The 24,815-nt window shown below is 35.5% G+C and overlaps 1 protein-coding gene across 2 annotated transcripts in view; it reads left to right on the forward strand.

The window, feature by feature from the left end:
• The first annotated feature begins 17,121 nt into the window (after positions 1-17,121).
• Positions 17,122-24,815, forward strand: part of LOC113235475 — a 50,274-nt gene continuing 42,580 nt past the window's right edge. For both annotated transcript variants that reach the window (XM_026471171.1, XM_026471172.1), the window contains exon 1: positions 17,122-17,430. In XM_026471171.1, the coding sequence (XP_026326956.1) occupies positions 17,416-17,430 (15 nt within the window). In that variant the 5' untranslated portion in view covers positions 17,122-17,415. The remainder of the gene's footprint in view (positions 17,431-24,815) is intronic.

Below are 24,815 nucleotides of genomic sequence, written 5' to 3' on the forward strand. Positions count from 1 at the left end.
GATCTTGAGATTCACTGATTAAAACAGAAGCGAGATTTCTGGCCTTTAGAAGGTTAAAATCAAGGTTCGATCTACTTTCATAGTCGAACAACGAGAGGTCTTGGGTAGGCGAAGACGGTAATCCTGCATTTGTGATCACAGGTTTTTTAGTTTCATAATAATGTTTAAAGTAATTATCTCTAGCTTTATTAATATACGATGCTGATAATTTCACATTCGGTTTCCCCACATACCCATCATCCAGACCATCAGTAATTAGGGGATCTTTTACTGGATTAAAAAATACCGTCTTGTCAACTGGATCTTTCGGTTCGTATGCTTTAGAAGAGAAAGTCTCGAATTCGGAATCAGGGAAACTGGTGACCAAGTAACTAGAAGCGTTGATACGACGAACTTGATACGTTTTAACACTAATGCTAAACTTATGAAAATTGAGAAGTATATATTGCACAAATAAAATATGCCGTATAATCGAGGTAATCATTAAAAATTGTGAACTGTTCTATTCTCTTTGTGTCATATCGACATTTTGGAATGACTTCCGATTTGACAGTCACCTGACACTTTGACATTGTCTTCAGCTTCATTTATACAATTAGGTTGTTATATAAACAATTTAAAGTTTAAAGCAATGAACTTAGACATACAGTTTAAAGTGGAATAGGATAGTGCTATTGTGCCTTAATCGAAGATTAAAACGCGAAATTATACGAATCTCGAACTAAAATACCCGCTTTGGACCGTTTTAAGGAATCCCAAGTCAATCCAATCACGCCGCCTCACATTGCCTATCCTCTTTGTGGCGGCCATATTTACAGAAACATAATTAAACTTCATGTTTAGGCTGATGGCTTTGCCAAAGTCTTAATACATTAAAAAAAAAATTTGGCCATGTCGCCATCATAGATTTAGTATATTAATCATAGATTTAATATAATAAATCTATGGTCCCCGTAGTGAAGATTCGAAACTCAGTCAAAAGATCTTCAAAAGACTGAACTTCCAATCAATCTTCGTCGAGCAAAGAGACGAAACTGGTAAAGTTGCGTCATTTTAAGGAAAATGCCTTGGTGTTTAGTTAGAAAATGCATTCATTACCGTGTTAAAGTTCTTTTGTTATTATAATGTCAAATGGCGGGACGAACAAGTCATGCGCCTGATGGTAAGTTACAGACCTGTCAAACCAGGGGCAGTGCCACTCAGAGCTTTAAATTGCAAAGATCTGAGGGGCACTGCCACTGCGCCCGTCATCCTGAGACACAAGTTGACAAGTCCCATGTGCCTGTAATTTCACCAGCACCCTTACCCTTCAAAACCGGAACACAGTAATGCTGACATTAGGTACTGTTTGTCGGCAGAAATAGGTAAGGTGGCAGTACTTCCCTGGACAACTCTTTCACAAGGAGCTGTGTTACTAATGTAAATAAAACACAAAGAATCACATATTAGGCGTGAGTTAACAAAAATATTTACATTATTATCGAGTTCTTAGGTTTTCGCGATTGTTACACATAGGAAATAAAACTATTTTTCCGGATTTAAATCTATATATTTACATTATTGCTATATTTTATTTATTTTTCGGCTAAATAAATATAATAACAGTAGCTAATTGAAGATAGAGATAGTAATTTATTTTTGTAGCGAGTGCGATAAGGACGCATGAACTCCAGTCATAAGTATAAATCATAAGTGCAGGTTCGTCCATTGTAGTCAGCAAAATCATCAATTTGGCAGACGACTGACTGTATTGTATTATACAAATTTGTAACGTCTTGGTTTAAAGGAAAAAGACTGAACGTAATTGTAACGAAAACCACAGAAGAATAAAAGTTCTAGTTATCGTATAGATCAGAAAACAAACATCTACATCAGTGTAAGACGACGATACGTCTCTTACATTTCACACCCATACCACAAAGGTAAACCACTTAGCGTTAAGAAGCATGATGTTATCGCAAGCTCATAGTAAAAAGTGAATGAAAACTGCTACAATGCACGAGAGTCAGCTCCCATCCACGGAATCAGGGTCAAATTTGTCTGGCAAATCAACCAAATGCACATCGCTACTCATCTAGAAAACAAAGACAAATTTGAACTTTATTACACGTAAATAAAGCTTAATGTACGGAATAGCAATGATTTGCACTTATGATGAACCCAGGGAAAGAGTCTTGAGATAGTTCCCGTTGGTGTTATTGTTTTCAATGCCACTGAGTACACGGTGCTTAATTGCTACTTCCGTAAATGGACAGAGAAACGTGTAGAGTATCTCTTGTTAGTTCTTTCATAAAAGTAAGAGGTTGTCAATTGGAATGTATTTTTTTTGCGTATGCGTAAGTGATTACGGCATTTGTGAACCGATTATGATGATTCTTTTTTGTTGTAAGAAGACTAAGTACGGTTTTGATTGAGATCAGTGTTGGTCTCATTTAAATTTGAAGAAAATTAGAAGGCAAACTAGGAGATGAATCCGGTTTCGCGCAATTTCTGGTAACCGATTTCAATAAAACATGGCAAATAGACGTCATTCTATTTGCCAAGGTCCTGAGCGCAGCGAGTTACCTCTGTGTGCACTCTTGCAGTGTTCGGAATAGGAAATATGCATATTGCTGAATATGTTATTCTGTTTCATTGTTCCTGTGCACGAGTTGTTTGTGTTGTTAAAAAAATTAACTCTCATATAATTATTAATGACACAAAGACACAAAGAAAAATTCTTTGATATGACAGAATTTGAATCTGTGTTTATACTTAGGGCCATCACTCTACCAACTGGACTACAAATCGAGTCAGCAGATCTTATGAAATCTTCTAAGCGTTATAGACCTTTGTTTTGTTTTAACGGCTTTTTTGCCGTATAAAAGAACTCAGTTTCATAAGCAGGTAAGCAAAATTTTAAACACAATTATAATACTTGATTTGAATATTACCGGAGAGTTTGCTCTTTGGCATAAGTAATTATTATTGTAAACAGTAAATGTGAACATAAGTATTTCGTATTGCATAAGTATTTTTTTAAATAACACACAGACTCATAGTACTTGGGAAAAAAAAAGTAACACTATCATTGAATTTTGTCATCCAAATAAGCTGATACAATATAACTTTTTACAAATGGTCCATCATCCGTGATCATCATCCAAAACATAACCCATCAATACTTTATGATGTATCGATGGGATTGTAACATTATGAAGTAGAAGTATCACACGTAGTCATTTTTACTTGACATTGGCGAAATCATCGTTTGTTTCGATGGAGCCATAGTATTTAAAAGAAGAAGAAGAAGAAGTTTTATTTGCCGATAGTATTTAAAGTTTTTAATGGCAAATTTTGAATATCTACAGGGATCCTATTACAGATGCGTGTACATTGCTCATAAATATTTTATGACTTTGTGATGCAAATGTTAGCACTCTATTACATTTTTCGGTTACTTTTTTATTGTTGTGTCAATTAAATGCATTGAAAAATTGCGTTTTCACGCTGAAACAATAATAAAGCTTAATGTACGTCCTTGCGCAGAAGAAGTTTTAACAACAATTGCACAACATTAGCAATAAAGTTTAAATATTTTTAGTAATAATAGCGACTCTAGCTGACACTCGTGCACAATGAAATTGCATCGTGTGATATCTGCTTTCACTCGCGTGTCTTTCACGATCCCGATCGATTCCCCATCCCAGAATTAAGAACTAATTTGTAATTAGCGTTGAATACTTCTTTTTATTAACTCTAGTAAGCCAAATATGGTGACCTTAATGGCTTAACAGTTAGCTATGTGGGCTCTAGATGAGGATTGTATTTCAGGGTTCGACTCCCGGTAAAACCGATTTGGGAAATGAACTTTTTTAAATTGGTTCTGGCGTGCGTTTTCTAGATGTTACCCCGGACAGAATGCCGTTGTTTTGTCCCGTGTTCGATTTTTTTACGATATCACGTGGCGGGGCGAACAAGTCGTGCGCCTGATGGTAAGGTACACACCTGTGTACATAACAGTTGCAGTGCCACTCAGAGCTTTAAATCGTAAAGATTTAGTCACCCTGAGACATAAGTTTGCAAGTCCCATGTACCTGTAATTTTACCAGCGCCCATACCTTTCAAAACCGAAACACAGTAAATGGTAATGCTCACATTACTGCTTGGCGGCAGAAATAGGTAAGGTGGCAATACTTCCCTGGACGAACTCTTTCAAAGGAGCTTTATTGTTACTAAAATTATCTTAATATTATACTAAATCTTATTATTATACTATGTTTTTAGTTACGGCAATTGTAAAGCGGTGTACAACCACGGAATATTGGGCTGAATTCCCATATTCCAGGGCATTTATAATCGTATCTAACATATTCACCATTGGCAAGTAATGAACAATAGTAGTAACTCTGCCAAGTTTTGTCATTCTTATTAGCAAAGTGTCCTAGTATTTTAATAACCGGCAATCTATCTCACCACCGCTCCACATGTCTTTCAACCGTGACATTGGCAAAATCGTCGCGCAAAACGACGGAGCCATAGACACAAAAGTTGAAGGTGAAGTCCTTTAGAACTGCAACTAACCTTTTTTGGGCATATATAGTCAATCTCACAAACGGTAGTACTAGGGTTGAATATAATATTTTCACCAGCACTCTTACCCTTAAAAAGACCTTACTGCTTGGTGGCAGAAATAGGTAAGGTGGCAGTTCTTCCCTGGACGAACTCTTTCACAAGGAGCTCCACTGCCATTAAACGTGTGAAATAACGAACTCACATTGAGCCTAACTCAGTCCTCGCGAGAGAGGAGACCAGTGCCCAGCACTGCGACATATAAATGGTTGATGAAGTGATACCTCTAGGCTACGGGCTTGAACATTAAGAGCAATATCCATTTAAGTACGGTCGACCGTGAATAATTTATATCGGCATTCATATCAGTACTTGAGGAATCGGCACTAAAATCTAAATGTTAACTTGTTTAGAAAACTCTAATGCCTTTGAAACTTCTAACAATTTCCTAAATTTATATGGCGTTTATATAGGTATATTTTATTTATGATAAACTAGTTTCGATGGTTAGTCTTTCACTAGAAACTGGAATATTATAATTCGTACCCTTGGTAGAATATAGTCATAATTATATTATTATAATATACTCCCGGATACACAATTCGAGCCTCCTTGCATTTTCTATAATAAATGCTTAGCTTAAACAATGCTTGATTGCTCAAATGTTGATTGCGCTTTGAAACTAGTACAATAAACGTCACCTCCTGAAGTCCTTATTGAAAATTTGAATTTAAAAAACCGCAGAAAATTTTTTCTTCAATGTTAATTATATTTTTATATTCTAGCCATTGAAGGATAAAACTGCAAGGTGGCTCGAATTTTGTGTCCGGGAGTGTATATAATGATAATAATCCGTTTGTTATTAATCCTGAGTCCCTGATCCCGGCTGACTGTGCTATTGCCGGTAAATACAGTATCTCCCATTTAAAAACTCAAAATGTATCTTTTAAATCATGGGAGAGGCGAGAATTTAAAATCGATAATAATAAAATAATTTGTTTCAGGCCATAGCCCATAATGGTGTTAACTGGAAATGAAACCCTTATAACTGTCATCGTCGGGGATAGTGTATATCCGCGTATGTAGTATTATTAAAATGTACGTATTAAACCCAAGCCAAATTTCACATCAGAGGTATTTAACGTTATTACTTTGTTATTTCAATGGCCTACGACTTACGTTTTTGCTCAGTAAGCATCAATTTATGGACTGATAACAATAAATTCTCGTAAATCATGCTAATTTGGTTGCCACGGCATTTACGCGGATTTGACTTGGCTAATAAATTACAGAAATGGAGACTCCTAATCAATACGCGTAATTGCACTATACCCGACGCTGCGTTATTACTTTGGAAATATTGGTTGATAATGAAAATAATAAACTACGAAAATTTAAATATAAAAATTAGGAAAATACTCAAATCAGAACTTAATTTGACCAATAGTGATCTTTTGCACCAAACTATAAAATTGTGCAGTCAATACGATGGGCAAATATCCTCATTATAGGCCAAACGCGCTTTTGTTACATGAAATTTATAAAAATAATACGAACTAAAGTACCAGCATGCTGTGATGGCCGTTTTGACGTTTGTCCGTTCATCAAGTTTCGTATCAATGCATAACTACGTTGAAGGAACTAAACGCTGTACCTTGTTGTCGATAGTGACATGCAGCAAAATTTATTGAATGTATAACTTTACGGCGCAACGAAATTTCGAAATTAGAAATTTAAAAAAAATTAAATCTTATACGATCATCACTTATAGGATCGCTGGCCACGTTTTTATTGTCATTTTATTAAAACTTTTTAATCAGCTTACCCTTACAGTGCTAGTTATTAATCTAAAAAGTTATAGATGCAAGTCGCATTTAATTTTATTTTTTTCGATTATGAATTGCGATTTCACCTCGCTATTGTTTTCTGTCAAAACGGCCATCATAGCGTGCCGTTACCTTAAGTACATGGAGAAATGCTGTGTATAAGTCTCATATTTAAGTTGTCGAATGATTTCATAGCCCGCAAAATTAGTAAGCTTAAGTGACAGCGGGCCGGACATGTCTGCAGGAGGGCAGATGGCTGATGGTGCAGAGCTGTTCTAGAGTGGCGACCTCGTCAAGGCAAACGTAGTGTAGCTTGAAGCATTATGACAGCTAATTTCGTTCGCAGAATCTTTAAACTTCTGCCCTGAAAAGTTAAAAGTTAGATATCCTCCGGTCTCTCCAGCCGCTTAGGTTATTGGGAACTGGAGAGACGTCGTTTTTCGGGAAGTGAGCGTGCCTTACAGCTCCGCCACCAATGAGGAGATTTTGTAGTGGACTTTAGAATCGACGGCTTAGCGGTGGCAACCAGTAGTTGTACAAAGCGCAAAGGAATGTGAGCGTGAACCGGACGAAGTCAAGTGACAGAGGTCTGTGATAACCCTGTACACTGGCTGATCTGGGGTCAGAACTTGAACTTGTAAGTTTCCTGTGCGCGCACAGGTTATAGTGCCTTTCTCGTATACCCTGAGGGTCGGTAGGTAGGGTCACTATAATCAAAACTATTATAGAAAGATAGGGCTGTCCTGAAAAGTTGTCACTTTGTAGATTTATTTTTTATTTAATTACATTTTAGTAGCAGTAGAGCTTCTTGTGAAAGGGTTCGTCCAGGGAAGTACTGCCGCCTTACCTATTTCTGCCGCCAAGCGGTAATGTTAGCATTACTGTGTTCCGGTTTTGAAGGGTAAGGGTACTGGTGAGATTACAGGTACATAGGACTTGTCAACTTACGTCTCCGGGTGATGGGCGTAGAGACAGTGCACCTCAGATCTTTACGATTTGTAGCTCTGAGTGGCACTGCAACTGTTATTGAAGGGCTTGCCATCAGGCGCACGATTGTTCGTGTCATCACTTAGCAGCATAAAAAAATGTGACTTTATTACAATAAGGATGCAAATTGAACTTAACACAGTGTGGGTTTCCAGTATCTAATTAAAGTAAAATGAAAAAATTCCTAACAGTTAGTGTTATGCTTCTGTTCCGTTGAAGTCAATGTTCATTCCGTGAATATAGATAAGCTCTCACAATGTCTCCATGAGAGCGTTATACTTTCAATGCGCATTGGCGATTCGACGCGGGGGCAACTCAGCCGGAGGCAGCGGCGCTAGCGCATGCTTTGTGCAACTTATGCAATTGGAATAATAACAACATCAACTGTCGTCTCGTGTTTTCTACTGGACATAAAAGGTAAATTATGCTTTTCCTCGATGTCGTGATGAAATTGGACAGTCGCCAGATAGGTCGCAAACATATTGTGTTACAAGACCGTGCTGTACACGTCATTTAAGGAAAATGAAAGATTATACATGAGGTACGAAAAACTAACGTAATTAAACTACTGAAGTGGTAGGCGTAATCAAATTTATTACATTGCTACATTGCCTTAGATATTGATACATAAATTGGTCCTTTGAAAATGTAGCACCCCGAAGCGGCACTGTAACGTAAAAGAAAGCACACTTAACGTAGTCAATTACACTACTTTCATTAAGTAAAAACAAAATCCTGTAAATTATTTATCTGTTACGCACAGACCAGATAACCAATGGTTGCCTAGTCTAACGAAAGATGCAATATTCCACCCTTACAGGTGGAATATTTTCTGAAAATTTAGGTGGGACCAATACTCTCTTTCCAACAATAAAAGCATCATTAAAATCGGTTCCCAAACGAGTCATCGCGTAACTTACATAAAACGAAAACAAAATACAGCCGACTTGCGAACCCCTCCTATTTTGAAATCGCTTAAATAAAACAAAATTTTGTCATATAATATGCACCTGTGTTTGTTCTTAATCATGTTCAGAATAATATTCGCTGTAAAGATGTTTTTACTACACTACCAATGAAACTTATAGTGCCTCTACCACGAGTTTACTTGTGTCAGTTGACGCTGGTGACCGTGTAAGGGAATCTACATATTTATCCACACGGAATTGCATAAAGCCGGCCGTACAAAAATTAATCCATGTAACATCTTTGTCAATCTCATTGCATAGACATAAAAGTTTTCCTGACCGGTTAAAAGCCAATTCGGCACTGTGCCGGCTTTACCTATGGTGCAGGGTTCGCGGCGCACACGAGCACTGTGTCATAGGGTCGTATTCCAGAACTCTACTCAATGCTCAAGTCAGGATTTGAGCAGACTTGAGTACGATTTCAAGCACTGGAAATACGACCCTAACGGCAAGGACTTGAGTGTGATTTTCAGTGCTCACTGCAATACTCAAGTCCTGACTTGAGTATTGAGTAGAGTTTTGGAATACGACCCATAGAGGCTTCAGAGTGCCGCCGTTCGCGACGTCTGCAAAGAGCTTTGGTCGCTCGAACGGGCTATTGCTCCCCAATATTTAGAATTGTACCTTTTGCACCCGAATTTATGATACTTAGAGAGAATATCTGTAACTATTTAATTTTGATCGTGTACTTACAAGAGCGCCAGGGTATTGATTGTATCCGGGCGCTACGTGGGCTAATGTGCGCCTTTGCTTGTTCTCAATTATGTTAATAACATTCGTTGTCAAGACGTTTACACCGAATTTATCTACTACACCCCTAGTAAAACTCAGTAGGTACCTCCATCGTGACAGCTCTTGTTAGCGGTCGAGTAAAGTATGTGTATACATAATCTCAGTAAAGAGCACTAAAAAACCTGACCTCAAAAGTACGTGGAATTATTGCGCGCCTAGTTTGCCACTCTTAGAGGTGGAATATTTTGTTCAAATTTAAATGAAATCACTGCTGAGGTATCCTATTTCCAACAAAAAAAAAGAATCATCAAAATCGGTTCAAAAATTTATCGCGTAACATACATACAAAAAAACAACAACATACAATCGAATTGAGATCCTCCTCTTTTTTTTGAAGTCGGTTAAAAATATTATCTCTTTTTGTGACTGCAAGATGTGCTGTTCTATTAGTACGTAATGTACAATATTTTTTGAAATATTTTTCGGTAGACTAAGTTTATTTTGCTTTAGGTATCAATATTCAATTAGCTTAGTTATTTACAATAACATCCTGTGAAAGAATATAATATGGACACAGACAATACGTGAGTCGAAATGCAACGCAAGGTCCTTTTACGTAAGCTACCAACGTTCTGAATAAATAAAACGTATTAATTCGTGAAATTTTACTGTTTCGCAGCAATCTTCGTACACTATCTGAATTCAATTTTAGACAATGGCGCAACTTTGATTGTATTTTGTGTGAAATTTATTTAAATGTTTCTGTGTTATGCTTATCTTATAACTTTACTGGCAGTATATTAACTGAATTACAGACATTATGTCTGTGAACTGAATGTACTCACGGACTATGAAGTCTGTTGCCAAAAAACATTTAATTTAATTTTAATAATCAATTGAAGGTATGAAATTAATATGTTCTATAGATTCTAATAAAGTCAAATAACTATTTAAATCTTGTATAATTGTAACTTTTTTAATTAGAAAACCGACCTCACAAGTTCGTGGAATTACACCCAGTTTTGCCAAGTTTTATTGAAATCGGTTACCGGAAAGTGCGCGAAACCGGATTCATCCCCTAGTATGCCACCCTTAGAGGTATAATATTTTCGTCAAATTTAAATGAGGCCAATAGTGAGGTACCATCTTTTTGACAAAAAAAAAAATCATCAAAACGGTTCACAAATGCCGGAGTCACCGCGTAACAAACAAACAAAAAGATACAGTCGAATTGAGAATTTCTTCCTTTCTTGAAGTCAGTTAAAACTGAGCGCAAAAGAAACAAAATACAAATCGAGTTCTTAGGTTTTCGCGATTGTTACACATAGGAATGAAACTATTTTTCCGGATTTAAATCGCGTATATTTGTTTTTTCAAACAAACCGACGTTTCGGGCCCTTTACAGGTCCCATCATCATCAGTGACCATGGGTCCTGTAAAGGGCCCGAAACGTCGGTTTGTTTGAAAAAACAAATAACGCGATTTAAATCCGGATAAATAGTTTCATTTCCTAAATAAAATACAAGTAATAATAAAATATAGAAGTGCCGACGAGGCGAAATATGTGTGATGATCGTAGCAAAGGCACGGCTGTGGTTTTTGCCTACACAGATAGTAAAACTGTCTGAAGAAATAACGCAGCTAGCAATAATACAAGTAACAATGCAGCTATCCTGAAATATAACATTTCATTTCATATCATTGCATAAAAGCATCCACTGTTGGACGTAAGCTTCCCCCAGAGGTCATATATGAATTTAATAAATGGCCAGAAATGAATTTGTTGTTTCTCAAAATATTCTCCGTTAGTGTTAATGCAATTTTTCATACGAATGAACCAATTTTGAAAACATTTATGCCACTCCTCCGTGAGAATCTCTGAAACATATTTTTCATATTCTTCGACAGTCTCTTCAGGTGATGAATATCGTTGACTGCGTAACTGTTTCTTAATTTTTGGAAATAAATAAAAGTCACAAGGTGCCAGGTCGGGACTGTACGCGGGATGGCTCATAAAGTCAACGTTGTTCACCTTCGAAAATTCATTTGTCTGTTTGGCCGGGCGCGTCACTTTGGTTGGTTTCGGCTCATCTCGAAAGACCCATACGTGCGATTGCTGCTTTGTTTTGGGATCGTAGCTATAAATCCATGTATCGTCACCTGTTACTATGTCCCGTACCAAATTTGACGCCCTTCGTTGAATCTAGTAAGCATGGCAATGCACCTAGTGACGCGATTCGTTTTTTGAGCCTCAGTCAAATTGTGTGGGATCCACTGAGAGCACAGGTTTTTCACACACAAATGTTTGTGTAGTATTGATTGTATTTGACTCATGTCTATGCCTAAAGATGCCCGAATCTCATGGTATGTCACATGCCTGTCTGTTTTGACCATACGGCACACAGCATCGATGTTTTTGTTGTTCATAGCAGTGGACGGGCGGTCATCACGAAATTTTGAATTTGAACCGCGTTTGAATTTTGCAAACTAGCTATAAATAGTCGTCTTGCAACCTGCTTCATCGCCAGAAGCAATTTAAAGCCGACTGAAGCTCCGCTGAGCTGCTAAATTACACTTAAAGTCGTAGAAAATCATACTACGAAAATTTTCACGAGTTAAATCCGTGGTGATGTAGACAACAAATTTCTAAAATGACACCATTCCACCATTTCCATAATGTAAAAACAAGTGACAGTCAGATGAAACAAACTGTATTCTACAGCCAAAGAGTTCCATTTTCAAATGTTGTAAGTACTTTTTAAATATTGTTTATGTAAGTTGCCAGTTCCGGAAACTTACAGTGCTCCCTATGTATTTCTGTCGCTAAGCTGTAATAATGAACATTACGGCGTTTCGGTTGTGCACGGTAAAGGTGTTGGTGAAATAACAGGCACATGAGACTTGTCATTTGGTATCATAAAAAGAATCCAACCATTGCCTGTTGCCTTTCTCAGCTTGTCCGTCCATCTTGCTGCAGAGCGTGCCACACTACGTTTTGCTTGACTTGGTCGCTACTCCAGAACAAGTCTGCACCATTGAACGTTATCTTTCCTGCTAAAGATGGAGACACGGAGTCGGAGGCCACTGCACTCGAGAATCGGAGATCGAGGACAAATTTGTCATCAGCTTAAGCCGATTGCACGTATTACCTAGTGTGGTGAATCCATGGAGCGTCATATTTTATAGTAGCAATAACAGCACATCGTGCATCCTACCAATATATTCGAACATTTTCTTCAAAGGTACCGTGTTAGTACACAAACAGGCCATTTCTCATTTTAATTAGGCAAATTACTGACCATAATAGTTTATTGTAACGTAAAACACGCGCGTACGTTTCATAATTGCATTCAATAATTTCACTGCTTCCTTGATTCTATCAAAACGGTCTATTGCCTCTTGCTTTTCATATAAAATGTACGAAGATTTTGGGACCTGGAAATTAAAACATGCAATGGATTCCCGGAACATAATAAATCGATAATATGAAACGTGTAGCTTAGAAAATAATGTAGTAAAGATTTTTGTAATTTCCGTTGAAAGAAAATATATTGATGTTATACGAAACGATGAGCCTCATTATTAACTGTAGATATTAACATCGACGTTGAGATCTTTCTGAGTTTCAGAACCTTTAATCTCCTAACTTTTAATTTAAATGTGACCTTATATGAACCAACTAAGCATTAATACATTTACTGCATAGACAAGTGTGCTGCATTTCTGACAAATAATCAAATAACTATTGCCTGCCATTACAAAAAAACAACTAAAGCTACTATACAAATTGTAAGTATATTAATACATAGGCGGGAAAATAAGGGTATTGCCGGAAGACTTGACACAGGATAGAGTCAATGAGGCCTCGTATACGACTTAGTCAATCCCTGTTCGCGCCATTGCATATCTATAATATGTAGAGCTTTTTCTCAATAAACGCAAGAATTGATACAAAAATAAATTTATAAAAAAAAGTTACTAAAAAGCGGGAAAACTATTTGTCTCCCCTAAAAGTGAACACATTGTGTGTAAACAACGTTTATTATTATTTATTTATTTAGCATTGGCTATGGAGCCATCAGCTTAAAAAGTTAAGAAATTCAAAATGTAATAACGCTTCACTAAAAAATTCATTCGTGTGAAAATCTAATTGTAACTATAAAAAACCCGCCGTTTTTTTTCGGAAACAAAATTTGCAAGTATTTTTTTCTAATCATAAAACAGAATAAAAAACAATAAATCAAACAAAAAGAGCGGACGACTTGGCTGTATGGCCTTTTTCTTCAGTCACTTCGATATTGTACGCAAAATGGCTTGCAAAATGGTGAAAATTTAAAAGTTTGACGGAGAGCCAAAAAAATCATAAGAGGATGGAAAAATAGTATTAGCAATAATTGTAACTTTTTCATTAAAAAACCGATCTCAAAAGTTTGCTTAACGGCTTTTTTCGATTTTCATGGGATCCTCTTATCAGATTCTGTCTTCTTGGAGACTATTAATGCTATGGAATGGGACTATTACTTCTTTGTATATTTTATATTTTTTCGTAGTTGTTATGGTAACGGTGATTTGTTGATTACATGTATTGTGTCCTTAGACTATGGTTTCCATTCTCTAAGATTGTGTCAGGTGAAAAGTCGACTTTTATTTGTAATAAATATTTTTTTTTAATTTATTATCTTAGAATAATAACGCATAGAATGATAGTTTCATATCATACGAACTGTCACAAGTGAGGCAAAAATCAAATTCATGCAGGCTAGTTTTAGTAGTAGGTTAATTTTCGGTTTTAGTGAATATTTATTTAAATTACAAGTTGAAACGCGTTACTTCCTTGTGGAATGTGATGTTAGTATCTATTTTATGTTTGTTTGACGTATTTATACACTTATTCACCGCACATTTCGTCATTTCAGTTAAAATTCTGGAGCTGTTCGCTGTGCAAGTTGACCTTGAGCACTGAAGCCCGCCCACTCTTCTTCTATGCGTTATTATTCTAAGTTTGTGATAACCGAAATGAACCCGGAACAGCATCGTCGGCCTCGGGGACTACCTCGAGGGTATAAGAATTTTCAAAATCGGTCCACAATTGGCGGAGAAATTGGCGAGAACACTGACATGCCTACAAAATTTGACCATTTTCCTTGATTTCAATGGGATCTCCTCATCAAATTCTGACTTGATGACAATGGGACCAACACGAGACCAACCTTTTCAAACAAAAAACAATTTTCAAAGTTGGTCTACAATTGACGGAGAAATCGGAAGATGTACATACGACAGAACATATAATCTCCTTCTTTTTTTTGAAGTCGATTAAAACATAGATTTTCACATGAATTTTCCGGACTAGGCTGGGAAAAAATGTTTGAAAAATGTTTTTTTTATAATCTGGCAAAAATAAACTCTTTGCGTATTCTTTATTCAAAAGAAAATCGAGCATGTTTGAGAAAAATAACATTTTCGACACGAATTCTGTTTTATTCTGTTGATTACAGGGCAAATCAGATATAAATAGTAAGTATAGATTGAATATCGTCGCTTGGAGTGAAGACTTCGTATACGCGTTTTCATACTTAGTTCGTTTTTAGTGATTGTTGTTGAAGAAAACTTCTTGCTGAAGTATATTATCAAAGTAATATAGTATCTGGAAGTGCTATAATTTAATTAATTAAAATGCTAAGTATAAACATTATTAACTATATTTTACACCACATTTTGATTTTCGTCCTAAAAAGTTACATAGAAATCATATACGAGATATTCACTCTAAGACCACGATTGAGATCTTATTTATGTATTTGAGAATTGTCCAAAGTCATTCACCGCTTAAGCACGTAATTAACTCCTTATTTGGCCGTTGGTGGTATTGCGAGGGCCTTCGTTACTTAACATGGTATCATCCAAGATGATGAAAATTATGGAGTCTATAAAGGAAAGTTTGAGATGTATCTTTAGATCTAATTGACATTGGAACTTATCGTTACGATTGAGTTAAAAAAAAGAATGAACGCAGTGATAGTACATAAATGGGCCGATTGAAATGTGAAAAATATTAAGCATATTCCTCGTTCTTGAGTGCATATTTCTTTCTTGTGCATAGAGTAGATAAGAAAGAAAAGCTTGTAAAGACTTTTTAAGGCGGCATTCCTAAAATTTCTTTCCGATGTTACGTCATCGTTATGGCGTCGAAAAAGGACTAAAAGCCTTTAGTTGAGTCCAAGATGGGATGTTTCGGGCTACTCTTGCTTAGTCTCGTGAAAAAATAATCAATAATAATTTTTGAAATGTTGACGAAGAGAGAAGACGATTAAAAAGTGCCTTTATTTTGCATACTTGATCTATTAACGCTACATGTGATCGTATTTGTTTTGTCATTAGCTCCAACGCTAACCGGTATAAGCCAAGAACGAAAAATACAAATAAAAACATACCTCCTTCTTTTTTTAAATTGGTTAAAAAAGATCATTGTCAAAAGCGCTGTCATCATAGTTGGGAATTAAAAGCATACGGACACTGATATTTTTCAAATTCTAAGAAACTGACACTGGCGATAATCGCTATAATTTTTTTTTCATCTTCTAAGAAAAAGCTGCACTGGCATAAGCCTAGTGGCCGCCATAAAGGAAATAATAACACTTAGGGTCGTATTCCAGAACTCTACTCAATGCTCAAGTCAGGATTTGAGCAGACTTGATGTATGATTTCAAGCACTGAAAGTACGACCCTAATGGCAAGGACTTGAGTTTGATTTTCAGTGCTCACTGCAATACTCACGTCCTGACTTGAACATTGAGTAGAGTTCTAGAATACGACCCTTAGAGGATGGAAAATGGTGTAAGTATTAAAGTCATATAAATAATACGAACTACATCGACATAAATGTGAAATTTTATAACTCTCATATTTAAGCATAAAAACGTTACATACTAGTTTCGTTCGTAAGAAAAAAATCTAAGTCTCATATTACATTAAAGCGTGAAACCCACAGAGAGCGGGTGCGGGTCGGGCGCGTGTCGGGTCGGGAAAGAGTTCGTCCAGGAAAGTGCCACCTTACCTAGCATTAATGTTAGCATTGCTGTATTCCGATTTTGAAGGGTAAGGGTGCTGGTGAAATTACTGGCACATTGGACTTGTCAACTTGTGTCTCAGGGTGACGGGCCCAGTGGTGCCCCTCAGATATTTGCGATTTAAAGCTCTAAGTGGCACTGCAACTGTAATGGACAGGCGTGTAGCTGACTTCTTGTCACTTGATATTATAAAAAAAAAGTTCGTGTATTTATATGGACGACAACACACCGAACGCACCCGCGGAATCAGATCCGTCGCGGTCCCGACCCGACACGCGCCCGACCCGCACCCGTTCTCTATGTGTTTCATGCTTTAGTAAATGGTGCGCGACAAGCGTATTAAATGTATATTCTATCTCGTAAGTTTTCAAAATAAATATAGGTATGGATATTTAATATTATTATATGGATGGATGTTGTCTGACCACACCCTTGCGGGTATGCAAAATCTATCGATGCTTATCTATACTTTCGTTTCCAAGTTTCAAGACACACGGCACGGACAACTGCTATAAATCCAACTTTATTGTCGTCGGTCCACGCACTATATCTTAGACAGGATATACAAGTAACAATAACGGTCAGTGCAGTGGTTGATTTATTTAGTCGTGTGTTTGATTAAGATAATTTAAGTATTGAAAATTTTAGCTATTGTTAGGGGATATGTTACCTGCATATTGCGTAAGACACAATCATATATTCAATAGTTTTATTTTTTCTTTTGCGTACATATTTTAGTACATTATTTCCTTTGTTTTATTATATTATTTGAGAATAAAGACACCTGTTGAAAAAAAGTAAAAAATTGAAAATATCGGAATAGCGTTGGTCAAGATAGGAATGTTGCAAAGTCAATAAGGGTTTAAAATTCCAAACATCATTATGGGTGCTTAGATTTGAAATGGGTCAGCAGGTATAGAGCGGCGCTCCCGCCCCTGCGGCTTGGTGCTCGCTTCGTGTGCGCTTGCGCTCATTCGCTTTTTGCCCACCTTTCGACTCGCGCGCAGCCTCCACCATTGTTCGCGGGCGCATTTCTCTCACGTGGGAACTATTGACTTTTTCGTGCTTTACTAGCAGCTTTATTCATCTGCAACCACCGCTATCGCCGCACGTTGTACTTATCTATGGTTTTGTAGTGCAGCTCTATTTATGTTATGGGCGAGAGATACTGTGTGATATCAAGACTGGGAATTGTGTGGTGATGTGATGTCCTCAGGGGAAAGTTGAGTGATGATCAGATAGACAGAGTGCTTGGATCTTCCTGTCCGATAACCGGAGAGCATGGCGATCGCGCCGGTGAGTGATAATCTCCTATTACTAAGAGGCATTTAAAATTCTCGTGCGGAGCTTTTAATGCATCCAATTCATAATCTTATGATACCACGTAGTATTTCTTTTAAACTTACCGTAGTATTTTCGATAAATGGATTGTTTATCTTCTTTAATAACATTTTTAAATGAACGTCTCGGCTATTAGTTTCATTATTGTTCCGTAGTTTAATTTAACCGGTATGAATATATACAGTGGTATTTAAGTATATGTACAGGTGCTTCTTTTTGAGTAGTATTATTAGAAATATTAAAGAAAACTTTGATTTCTATGAACTTCCTTGAGTAATGAATTAGAAATGAATGTATTTTTTCAAATCGCGCATAAATTTTTTATTTCCTAAATTTTGGTCACGCTCACGACAGACTACAACATTGGTTTGTTAAAATAATATATCCGAATCATTTTTTGTTTCTTTCTTTATTACTACATATATATATTGCAGTTGAAATGTTACGACATATCTATAATCATCGTATAGTTGTTGTACATCTATAAAATAATTTGGAGTATTAAAATTTAGAAAAAAGAACTATATTTACATATTAAGCAATTGAAATGTTGTTTCTCTAAATAATTTCTAATAAGTACATCACATTTCAAGATAAATTGTGGCCACAAACCTTTATATAAATATTCGCGTTAATTATACGAAGATATATAAAGAGTCAAATCAATATTGACTCGTAGAAGTAATTTTGAAGTATTAAAATACAAAATTTTTATAAACATGCTAAGCAGGTACCAGTTCTATACAAACTTCTCACTGTACTATCAAAATATATGGGCTCGTTTTTTTAAATTATGATAGTAGTGTATTGTAACTTCCTACTGTAAACATTTAACCCTTTTTCGGAGAGGTTTAGACAAGAAATCTAACCTTTTAAGGCGACTGATAAGAAGAGATTATAACGAACACGAAAAGTATTTTACGACTCGGAATGTAATGGATCACTTTTTAGCTTTTGAGTAATATTGCTTGAGCAATGAAAGGATTTAAAGTGTTTGACACTTGTAACAAATATTCAAAGGGCATTTTTAGTATGTTTGAATGTATAACATTATCAAAATTTATTTCTTGGACTGGAAATTTTTGACATCGGCTGGATACTATTTGGAGACGGCGACCGTCTGAAGCTCTGTGATCGAAATTCCGCAGCTTGCTTTTGGTCAGTGATAAATGAATAAATGAACTATTATATATATATATATATATATATATATATATATATATATATATACACAAATAATATATATATATACAAATAATATATATATATTATTTGTACGTATGTTACGCGATAACTCCGAAAACTTGTGAACCGATTTTGATTATTCTTTTTTGTTGGAAAGAGGGTATCTCAGTCTTGGTCCCATAAATAGTAACCGATTTTAATAAAACTTGGCAAATACTATGTAATTCCACGGACTTTTGAGGTCGGTTTTTATTTGTAAAAAAATGAAGTTTATTTTTGAATCGGTTCTCCAGCACCGCCTCCAAAACATGTCAGCTATTGTTTAGGTTACGACTGTCATATACATTGATAAAAGTTCCTAAATAAACAAAGATTAAAGAAAAATACTATTCATTTTCCTAATTACCCATTTACTTTATTACCTATGCATTTATATCATACTAGCTGGCGCTCGCGTCTTTGACTGTGTACAATACGTACTGCGAGTAGTACTGTACTAGACTAATTTTTATAGTTTTATTGGTTCTCCAAACAAACTTTCATCCCCTATTTCTCCCCTTTTTAAGATTAACTTTTGTGACAAAAAGTAGCCTATGTCCTTCTCCTATGTCACATCTATCTCTATACCAAAATTCAATAAAATTGGTTCAGCGGATTAGGCGTGGAAACGTAACAGACAAAGTTAGAGCGTTTACGCACTACGTCCGATTCATATCTGGGGGTCTACTCTCGATCTCCGTCCGACATCCGTCCGAAACAATTACTACCAAATAAGCAATACTTGGCCAAATGAAAAGACGCGTGATGCGAATGAAGCTTCATACTTGATACTTGTCTTTTAATTTTGTCAAATATGACTTATTTGACTGTAATTGTTTCGGACGGATGTCAGACGGAGATCGAGGGTAGACCCCCAGTTCCGAATCAGAGAAATGACGGTCCGAAATGTCAGAGGGATCATTTTAGCTCTAGGTGTACAAGCGATATTTGTATTTTCTCGGATTGGAATCGGACTTAGTGCACAAACGACATCCGTGTGTGGGTTCGAGTTTTTTAGATTTGTACGGTCTCGGATTCGGAAAGAATACGAATCGGATGCAGTGCACAAACTTTCGCATTTATACATTGACTTTTGTAAGTCAATGCATTTATAACATTACTTTGTAAGTTTGGATTGACAGCAAACTTAACCTAAAAATTCAAATTTGAAAAATTTGAATTTAGTTTTTTTTTAAACTATAATAAGTTACTTCATTCGTCACCGTGTTGTTCCTTAAATCGTAATAAATGCCGGTTGTTTGCCACTCGAAGAGAAATGTGAGACGGCGCTGTTTGCTCGTCGAGATAAGGCGACGACCATCTTCACCGGATCTGAGTCACACAGTCAACAGCAAAAGCATAAAAATTATAAAAAAAATTCTAGCTACGACAAATAAATAGAACCTAAACTACTAAATTACAATTATGAAAAATAAATTAATAAAATTTGCTCACAGAATATAGCTTAATAAATGCCATTTTAGCAAATTATTATGTTCAGTTTATCGCCAATGAGAATACGTAGTATATTTTAGTACTATCATTCATCACTCTACTGTAGTTGAAGTCGGCTCAAAATAGTAAGTGTAGTCATTTAGTTAGGACAAACGATATTAATGTGTTTTGTATTTTTCGTTCGTTCCCACTAGTTCTATTGAGTAGTCCTATTATATAACTACTGGGGCAAAAAAGCCTCATTGCAGTTGCGCTGGATCCTGTTATAAATACTTTTCTCCATTTAATTTTCTATTTAAAAGACAAGAAGGTACTTTAACTTTAGTTGCCGATTGTACGTTTTCCGTGAAGCACCTAAACAAAGATGATGGAGAAGACGTGTCTGAGGATCCGGTTCTTGAACTTAAACTGTCGTAACAGTCTGGTTTCGCTAGTGTTTTTCCTTGAACTCATTACGTGGCAATAACCGACTACGTTTCAAGTTTTTAATATACTTCTATACTGCTTAGGGAGATATTTACGTTTGTAAATGTTAGCGTGTATTTATTTTAAATCGACGTTTTGCGTCCTTTGTAGGTCCATGTAAGTTTGAAAAAGCAAATATGCGGGATTTAGATCGAAAAGAATAGTTTCATTTCCTATGTGTAACAATAGCGTAAACCTAAGAGCACGATATTTAAGTTAAGTTAAAGATTTAATTTTAGACATTCTTTTGGATAAGTTTTCTTTCTAAAAAATGGTCTATTCCACTGGTCCCTGGATCAGCTGCCCCCACTGGTGGGGACATGTGGATTTTTTTCCACTCTTCCCTACCACACCATCACTGGTTGGAATATCCCTATCAATATAATCTTTTGGCGTGTACAGGACAGTTTCGATAAAAATATCTAACAATAACGCTCAAAGTAATATCTTTTTGATAGGTAATTGTAGCTGGTACCCACCAGCAAAAAAGGATTTTTATCTTCTCTCAAACATTGCTTCATATTCACAGGAATATGAAGCAATGTTTGTTTGTTAGTAATAGTACTATCTTGGATTAACATTTTAAAAGTAAAAGCGAAGATGACACGCTAACATTACGCTATCTACCGTAATAATATAATTTGTAACTTTCAGTAAAACCATTTTACTTTGATAATAATACGAAGCTGCGTTAAATTAAAATTATATAAATGAAAGGTAGAATTATTAATTAGTAGCGTATATTTTTTGTCGAAGTGTTATTAACAAATAGGTAGTGTGGTTGTTGGTGCGTGCCAGCAAGCGCGCTGCAAATGTTCGATACACAAGCCGTGCGTGCGCGCACTTTCGATTTCAACGCGTTTACTTGCTCTAAATCACTCGTTCAACTGTCTATATTTTCGGATGTCAGTAGGTACATAATATTTGCATTTGAAACTAGAATATCCGGATTTGTTTATCACGTATACGCAATAATTTTAACACTTGTATCAACTTATAAAACAATCGTATCTCTACCGGGTATTAATTAAAAAACCAAATAGAAAGCATATTTACGTACACGCGTAGGTCAGTCCATTGTTTCAGCTGGATTCAGTTTGATATGGTAAAAACGGTCTAAGTTGTGAAATTTCCTGATAGATAATATAAACTTTTTCTCAAATATGCACGGAAATGTTTGCATTACTTTCAAAAAACGAACACGGAAAGACTCTACACTTTTAAATCTACGTACTATTGAACTATTTAAAAAGGCAAAAGAAAAACTCATACAGCTAACAGCCAAGTGTTGGTAATTGCGAGAATTATGTAAGTTTTTTTTTAAAGGCGGTAAAATAAACTAAAATGCTTTGGTATTATTTTCTGTTTGTTTTTGCCATTACTCTGTTTGTTGTGAAAATAAGTTCTAGTGACAAGAGCGGTAACAAATATAAATATTTATGGATACACGATAAACCGCGTCATCAGAAGTTCAGCAGAGTGTTATTAAAACGTGTCTAGTAAAACTGTGTGAAATATGACTTTTAATTTTAATAATTTTTTTTTTCACTTTTTGTATTATACATCTTCTTCTCTTTAGTCTTCCTCGCATAGTTTGAGAAAATCACTATATTAGCCTCGGCAGGAACGGGAATTGCTTGACTCGTATTAATACAAGGCTGATACTCGTCCACCAATCCCTTACTTCTGTAATAATGTACTATTTGTAGATAGTAGATATATATGCCTTAAAAAGATGTTACAAGTTTCTTTCAAGTTTAAGAGGGAGCATGCCAAAAAAGTTTTGACGTTGGCTCCGCCCAAATTTGTGAAACAAATATATGCCTGAAGTTCGCGTGACATGCGACAGGAGATGTTGAATTTTGCGCATTAAAAGTACCAAATTCGTTTCAGCGGAATAACCATGGAATAACTCTAAAACTAAAGGGATTTAAAAAATCCATAGTGACAGTTGTCGATCATGCATAAATATAATTAATTATTTAATTTTTGTCCTAATAACCTGTAGCGTTTCGAGGATAAATCGAAAAAATGTGAAAATTAGAGGTCATTTCGTGATTTTTATCTATCAAGGAAACTTTATTGTTTTATGTTTCTGATTATGTCTATGCTTGAATATATCGTGTAGTTACTCATACAATATTTTATTTTTAACTTTAAAGTGGATATACCCCTCTAAAATCAAATCGAAGAGTAGGAATTTTTCCTCTGCTCCCTCTTAATGTTTTTCATTTCTCTTTACTTTCTTTTGGCTTGGACTATCCAAGTCTACTAGTCCTTTGAGCGATTAAGTTTAATGTATGTTGTTGAAGTAACAGTCGAGCTGAAGGTGAAAGAGTTCGTCCAGGGAAGTATTGCCACCTTACTTTTAATCGTACGAGTATACCAGATCGTATTAAACCTCTACCATTGACTAATTTTAAAAAGGAATTGCGCATGTGGCTCTTTGATCATTGGTTTTACTCTATTGACGAATTCATGAATTATAAAGAATAATTAATTGATGCATACATTTTTCCCATCATTAAAAAAAATATATTATTATTATTAAATTATGACATACACGATTCTGACATATCAAATTAAATCAATTATCTTAAATTTATCAATTTGTTGCCTAATTATTGTTTTAAAATCGAATCTCAATCCACCAATGTATTATTTTATTATTGTATTTGCATGCTTTTATTTTAGAAGGCCGAATAGGTTTAAGTTCTGATTTAATTTTTACCATCAACATGTGTAATGTACCCTACCCTATTTGAGGCGAATAAATGAATTATTATTATATTATTATTATTATTACGTATTTCTACCGCCAAGCAGTAATGTAAGTATTACTGCGTTACGATTTTGAATGGTAATGAAATTACAGGTACAAAAGATTTGTCAACTTCTGTCTCAGGGTGACGAGTGCAGTGGCAGTGCCCCTCAGATCTTTGCCATTTAAAGCTCACTTGGTACATATCATAACAGGATAAAGAACAGATAAATAACGGATGGAATTAACCACAAACATATAAAAATACCTTCATAGCTTTTATCCACTGGCATTAGACTTTTGTTACACGACCGTTCTTGATACTTTTGATCTGGCTTTTTTAGACCATCTTCAATGTTGAGATATGTGTAGGCGGACCTTTCTGCAAGTTTCGCTCGTTCACTTTATAAAATTTGTACCGTTACCTACTAATTTCTTATAATTATAAATACAAAGATCAAAGACTAAGAAAAAATTTCTTCGATCCGGTTGGATTCGAACCGACATCTTTCAGCAAACCATGTCAGACGCTAAGCCAACTAAACAATGGAACGAATTAGCAGATCTACGAATTTTTCTAAGTGCTTGATACAGATCGTTTTTATTTTTCTAACGACATTTTTGCCGCAGCGCTATTTGTGAGAAATCGATTTCTTCACTCACTCGCTTAGTTCGCATACCGTCTATCACGGTTTGCTGAAAGACATTGGTTGTATTAATTATTATTTACAGACTAGTGGAGTAATTTCACAAAAATAATTGAATATTATGATGGTCACACATCGTAACTTACAATAAACTTAAATATTTGCCTACTAAGTCAACATGATATCTTTAAATCATAGGTATGCAAATTACACATTGAAATCGTTATATCAAGTAAGGTAGATTCCGCTGAGAGTAATCAGCAACAAACTCCAGATATTGCTCTGTGTAAATAAACATTTGTATACATAAGTATATCACATTTCTTCTAAATATACTATATATAGAAGAAAAGTTTTGCAATTAATAACAATATATAATAATAAAATGTTAATTTCAGTGATATAATTAACTTTGCATTAACAGGAGATGATACCTCTCATTAAACTTATCAATTAGAAGTAAAAATATAAACAATTTTTTAATCATTCCGCGATTTCAGAGGGAGGTATTATCTTCTTCACGTATAGTACTCGAAGTGTAGGTAAATTTACTTTGACTATATCAATCTCTGCTTATTACGCATCGTGCCTTGTTAGTTATGAAATAAAGTTTAGTTATCAGACATTTTATCAGATTAGAAAGTTTACAACGACGTTATTGACGTTGACCATTCAATCAAAACTGATAAAATATCTTGTTTTGGACAAGATAATTTAATCTGTGCCGCTGATTGTTAATCGGAAATTAAAACTAGGTTCTACTAAGAGAAAGTGACACATATTGGTTT

The sequence above is a fragment of the Hyposmocoma kahamanoa genome, unplaced genomic scaffold (genome assembly GCF_003589595.1).
Source record: "Hyposmocoma kahamanoa isolate Upper Pololo Valley unplaced genomic scaffold, ASM358959v1 87, whole genome shotgun sequence".
Taxonomy (NCBI): Eukaryota; Metazoa; Arthropoda; class Insecta; order Lepidoptera; family Cosmopterigidae; genus Hyposmocoma; species Hyposmocoma kahamanoa.